A 6417-nucleotide genomic window follows, 5' to 3' on the forward strand; every position below is an offset into this window, starting at 1 on the left:
TATATATATATATATATATATATATATATATATATATATATATATTAGTATAGTATTTCAGTCTGGCGAGTAAACAAAAAAATATACTAGCCAATGGCGATTCAATTGCCAAGGTGTCCATAGAGGGTTGACTGTATAACAGTTTGTGCTGCACTGTATTTGTTTTGTCCTATCGTATCTATCATATGTTGTTGCCTTATTAAAAAATATGCTATACATTTAAAATAAATGTATTTAAATTTGATTGTATATACTTATAAATAAATACATTCATGAATGTTTTTAATTAATGGATTTTATAATAATACAAATAGCAATGTGTAACATTTTACCATATTTAGTGCAACACTTTTATTTGTTCCCCACAAAATATAGTTTTTTCACTAAATGTTTGGATTTCTAAAATTATTGTGCACTGATTTTTCTAGAATAACTTTTGCTGCTGAATTATCCACTAACCTAGTTTATGATACATTTTTGTCATAGATTATAAATATACATAGGCCTATATTTATTCATATTTGTTTATTTTATTTTTCTTTATAATGAAGTAGTCTGTATCTAGTAGATTGTGAAATAATGATTATCAGTTCCACACACAGAGATATAGAAATTCTACATTTATTTAAATCAGGGAAAAAAACTTGACTGGTATCGGATCGGAATCGGTATCGGCCAATACTGAACCCTAGGTATCGGAATCGGTATCGGAGGCAAAAAAGGCTGATCGGAGCATCCCTAGTATTAAATATATTATATATACACTAGATTTTTAGATTTTTTATGTTTTTTAAAGAAGCCTGCATTTATTTGATCCAAAGTACAGCAAAAACAGTAACATTTTGAAATATTTTTACAATGGGGTGGGGTGTGAGACCTGCAATTTAAAATAACTGCTTTCTATTTGAATATATTTTAAAATGTAATTTATTCCTGTGATTTCAAAGCTACATTTTTAGCATCATTACTCCTTCAGTCTTCAGTGTCGCATGATCCTTCAGAAATCATTCTAATATTCTGATTTGCTGTTCAAAATTTTATTTTATTATTATTATGTTGAAAACAGTTGAGTAGATTTTTTTCAGGCTTCTTTGATAGAATGTTCAGAAGAACAGCATTTATCTGAAATAAAAATCTTTTGAAATTTTATAAATGTCTTTATCGTACTTTTGCACAATTTAAAGGATCCTTGCTAAATAAAAGTATTAATTTATATAATTTCTACCCCCCCCCACCCACCCCCAAAAAATGACTGACTCCAAGCTTTTGAATGGTATAGTCATAGTATATTATGTTACAAAAGCTTATTTCAGATAAATGCTGATCTTTCTATTCATCAAAGAATCCTGAAAAAATGTACTCAAGTGTTTTAAATATTGATAAAAATAATAATCAAAAAATGTTTCTTGAACAGCAATGAGCATATCAGAATGATTTCTGAACGATCATGTGACTGGAGTAATTATGCTGAAAATTCAGCTTTGATCACAGGAATAAATTACATTTTGAAATATATTCAAATAGAAAGCAGTTATTTAAAATTGTAAAAATATTTCACAGTATTACTACTTTTGCTGTATTTTGGATCAAATAAATGCAGGCTTGATAAAAATAATAATAAAAAAATGTTTCTTGAACAGCAATGAGCATATCAGAATGATTTCTGAACGATCATGTGACTGGAGTAATTAAGCTGAAAATTCAGCTTTGATCACAGGAATAAATTACATTTTGAAATATATTCAAATAGAAAGCAGTTATTTAAAATTGTAAAAATATTTCACAGTATTACTACTTTTGCTGTATTTTGGATCAAATAAATGCAGGCTTGCTGAGCAGAAGAGAATTCTTTAAAAAACATTAAAAATCTTACTGTTCAAAAACTTTTAAATGGTAGTGTATATTAAAATGTTTAATAATTTAATCAAATTAATTAAAGGGGTCATATGATGCGATTTAAAATTTTTCCTTTCTCTTTGGAGTGTTACAAGCTCTTGGTGCATAAAGAAGATCTGTAAAGTTGCAAAGACTAAAGTCTCAAATCCAAAGAGATATTCTTTATAAAAGTTAAGAGTCAACCATGCTACCTAAAACGGCTCGTTCTAACACGCCCCCACATACCTACGTCACTATCTGGGAAGATTTGCATAACGCCGCCCAAATGTTCACGCAAAGAAAGAAGGCGTAACTTTTATTCTCGCTGTAGTATTGTTGTTGCCGCCGCCGCCATGTCGTGAAGACGCTGTGTTTTGTTGTGAAAGCAAAACTACTTTGTTTGGCCTTCCAAAAGAGGACGATATCTGCTTCGTCATGCCTTAGTAATTATGCCTAGTGCACAAAGATCTGTAACATCCTGACAGTCCGTTGCAGTCTTCTTATATCTGATTTGCTGGCTGACCCAAACCAGACAGTTATAGAAGAGCACAGAACAGACTCAATAACAGCTGAGTAAAATTGTGTCATCTGCGCCTGGGGAAGGTTGAACTTTTCGGTTGACAAAGGAAGTACATCCTTGGCTGGGCTATTTTCACAATGGAGTTTATGTGAGTGTCCCACTTCAGGTCCTGAGAGATGGTGGTGCCCAGAAATCTGAATGACTCAACTGTTGCCACAGTGCTGTTCATGATGGTGAGAGGGGGGTATCTCCTGAAGTCCACTATCATCTCCACTGTTTTGAGCGTGTTCAGCTCCACCTCTTGTCTGTAAGCAGATGAGACCAATGACTGTGGTGTCATCTGCAAACTTCAGGAGTTTGACAGAGGGGTCTTTAAAGGTGCATTCATTTGTATAGAGGGAGAAGAGCAGTGGGGAGAGCACACACCCCTGAGGAACTCCAGTGCTGATGGTTGGGTGTAAGTTTTCCCACCCTCACTAGCTGCTGCCTGTCTGTCAGGAAGCTGATGATCCACTAACAGATGGAGGTGGGTACAGAGAGCTGTGTCAGTTTAAGGATGATGGTGTTAAAAGCGGAGCTAAAGTCCACAAGCAGGAACCTTGCATAAGTCCCTGGTTTTCCAGATTTTGGAGGATGTAGTGCAGTCCCATGTTGACTGCATCATCCACAAACCTGTTTGCTCAGTAAGCAAACTGCAGGGGGTCCAGCAAGGGTCCCGTAATGTCCTTCAAGTAGGCCAACACCAGTCTCTCAGATGACTTCATTACCACAGACATTAAAGCAACAGGTCTGTAGTCATTTAGTCCTGCGATTTTTGGTTTCTTGGGTACAGGGATGATGGTGGAGCTTTTGAAGCAGGAGGGGAGTTCACACAGCTCCAGTGATCTGTTGTGAAGATGGATGATAGCTGGACAGCACAAGCTTTGAGGCAGGCTGGAGAGACACCGTCTGGGTCTTTGGCTTTCCTTATCTTCTGTTTCCTGAAAACTTTGCATATTCATCTTCACAGATCTTAAGTGCAGGCTGAGAAGCGAGGGGGGTGGGGGGTGTTGTGAGGCCATCAGAGCAGGTGTAGGGTGTGAGACCAGGCTTTTGAAACCTGTAGTAAAACTCATTCAAACCGTCAGCTAAAAGTTGATTCTCCACAGTGCTGGGGGATGTTGTCTTGTTGCTGGTGATGGCTTTCAGGCCCTTCCACACTAATGTAGGTTGCTTGAAAACTTTTTTCAGTTTTTCAAAGTAGCTTCTCTTAGCTACTCTTATCTCCCTATTCAGTGTGTATTTGACCTGTTTGTACAAGGCTTTGTCCCCAATCCTGTTGGCATCCTCTCATAGCTGTCTGAGTTTTGCACTGAACCAAAGTTTGTCATTGTTAAATGTTAAATAAGTCCTGGTTGGAACACACACGTCCTCACAGAAATTGATGTAGGATGTCACGGTGTCAGTGAGCTCGTCCAGATCAGTGGCTGCAGCCTCAAAAACACTCCAATCAGTGCAGTCGAAGCAGGCTTGTAAATCCCGCTCTGCTTCATTAGTCCATCTCTTTAAAGTTCTTACTACAGGCTTAGCAGATTTAAGTTTCTGCTTGTAGGCTGGTAGAAGATGAACCAAACAGTGCTCAGAGAGTCCCAGAGCCGCTCGGGGGACAGAGTGGTTTGCATCCTTTAAATCTGTGTATTAATGGTCCAGTATATTGCTGTCCCTGGTGGGGCATGTGATGTGCTTTCTGTATTTAGGCAGTTCGCGGGTGAGATTAGTTTTATTAAAATCACAGAGAATGATAATGAAAGAGTCCGGGTAACGCTGCTCTGTGTGTGATCTGATCAGCCAGCTGTTAAAGCGCCATGCTCACACACGCGTCAGGAGGAATGTGTGCACTCACCAGAATAAACGATGAAAACTCCCGCAGCGAATAAAAAGGCTTACAGTTAATAAAGAAAGCTTCCAAATTTGGGCAGCACATCCTCTTTTAAACTGTGACGTCTGTACACCAGCCTTCATTGATATAAAAACGCCTCTTGTTTTCCCCGACGATTTGGAGACATGATCTGCTCTGAACAGCTGGAAGCCCAATAGATGAAGCGTGTTGTTTGGGATGGCTTCGGTCAACCAAGTTTCCGTGAAGCAAAACGGAACTTGTCTGGTTTATATTCAGAAATATTCTGTGCAGTGATAAGCAGTAGTGACAAAATAACCTTTACATTTAAATTGATTTCCAGGGGCATTTTTACCTTTATACTGGGATTACATCTTGTCTAGGTGTATGCGTGATCATTTATTTATTCTGTCAAATTCTTTCATTTATTCAATAAATTGAATTACTTTAAGATACTATGGTGTTTTAAAATTAACATTTTGAAATATGAAGTTATTTTAAAAAATGAAATTCTATTTGAAAATATGAAACTGAACTGTCAGAAGGTCCAAACGGCCAATTCATTCAGAAACAAAGTCAGTTCCCTGTCTTTTCCATTCCATTCACTCTAACGCTCCATTCAACAAACGCTGAATCTTTCACTGCTGTGATTATTTGAAAGTGTTTCCATTGCCATTCTAACTGCATTTTAAAAGGCCACATCATGCTGTGAATGAGTGGACTATCAAGTCGTGTTTGTTTTTTGCAAAGTGAGTGACATACTCAATGTCAACTCGCACATTGTTAAAATAACTATTATTGCACACCCCTATTATTATACACAAACAGCTGTGTCAGTTTGGTTCACTGTATTTTAGTGTAAACTATGATGATTACAAAATGTTTGCATGTGTGTGCACTGTAACCACATTAGCATAATTTAGTAATTAGGGTGCTAAAACAATGCAGACTGTGTGCGCAGATAATTCAAGATTTATTCATTGTGAATTCCTGCCCTAAGAGTTTGTAGCTCTAGTAGCTCTACATGGCAGAATCATACTAAGAAGCAGAGGTTATTAACTGTAATAATTCTATATAATATTAATGTCCACAGGAGCTTGAAGCTATACGAGATGCACTGACGCCCACTCTGGTCTGTGTTGCTGCTAAGATTGGAGACATTGAGGCTTTAGAGGCCATAAGGGAGATGGTAAGATATTGATACCTGTTCAGACACTCATTTAAAAGGACACATGCACACATTGTTTAGAGCGACTGAAGGTCTTTCCTTGGGACAAAAGGTTAGATCATTCTTTCAAGTCATGGTGTCACTGATTATTAAATTGAAGAGGAAACACATTTGTTTGTTCTGTGGTTTGGTAAAGAACACTTCTTCATGTCTTAAATAGTTCAGATAACGTGAAAGTTTTGAAAGCCCCCAACCTAATTTTCCTCAACATTTAAACATCATCTTACATTTATAGTTTAAAGACATGATAGTTTTTCTTGCAATTATTGTTTTGAAAATATTGGTTTTGACATTTCTCGTCATTTTCAGAAATTATATTTATATAATTATTATATAATTATCTGACGTAATAAATTTGTCTTAAAAAAATTCTGTAAAAAAAAAAATATATATATCTTATGCTATATACAGTATCTCACAGAAGTGAGTACACCCCTCACATTTTTGTAAATATTTTACTATATCTTTTCATGTGACGACAACACTGAAGAAATGACACTTTGCTACAATGTAAAGTAGTGAGTGTACAGCTTGTATAACAGTGTAAATTTGCTGTCCCCTCAAAATAACTCAACACACAGCCATTAATGTCTAAACCGCTGGCCACAAAAGGTAGTACGCCCCTAAGTGAAAATGTCCAAATTGGGCCCAAAGTGTCAATATTTTGTGCGCCCACCATTATTTTCCAGCACTGCCTTAACCCTCTTGGGCATGGAGTTCACCAGAGCTTCACAGGTTGCCACTGGAGTCCTCTTCCACTCCTCCATGACGACATCACAGAGCTGGTGGATGTTAGAGACCTTGCACTCCTCCACCTTCCGTTTGAGGATGCCCATGCTTGGCCAATCCATCACCTTTACCCTCAGCTTCTTTAGCAAGGCAGTGGTCATCTTGGAGGTGTGTTTGGGGTCATTATCA

General features: G+C 37.1%; 1 protein-coding gene across 1 annotated transcript in view; it reads left to right on the plus strand.

The window, feature by feature from the left end:
* LOC107559880 (60 kDa lysophospholipase-like) overlaps positions 1 to 6417 on the plus strand; it is a 22762-nt gene that overhangs the window by 11461 nt on the left and 4884 nt on the right. Inside the window, exon 10 of the mRNA XM_016243899.1 lies at positions 5365 to 5460. Coding sequence (XP_016099385.1) covers positions 5365 to 5460 — 96 coding nt within the window. The remainder of the gene's footprint in view (positions 1 to 5364; positions 5461 to 6417) is intronic.

This window comes from Sinocyclocheilus grahami, unplaced genomic scaffold (genome assembly GCF_001515645.1).
Source record: "Sinocyclocheilus grahami isolate Dianchi unplaced genomic scaffold, SAMN03320097.WGS_v1.1 scaffold704.1, whole genome shotgun sequence".
In the NCBI taxonomy this organism is placed as follows: Eukaryota; Metazoa; Chordata; class Actinopteri; order Cypriniformes; family Cyprinidae; genus Sinocyclocheilus; species Sinocyclocheilus grahami.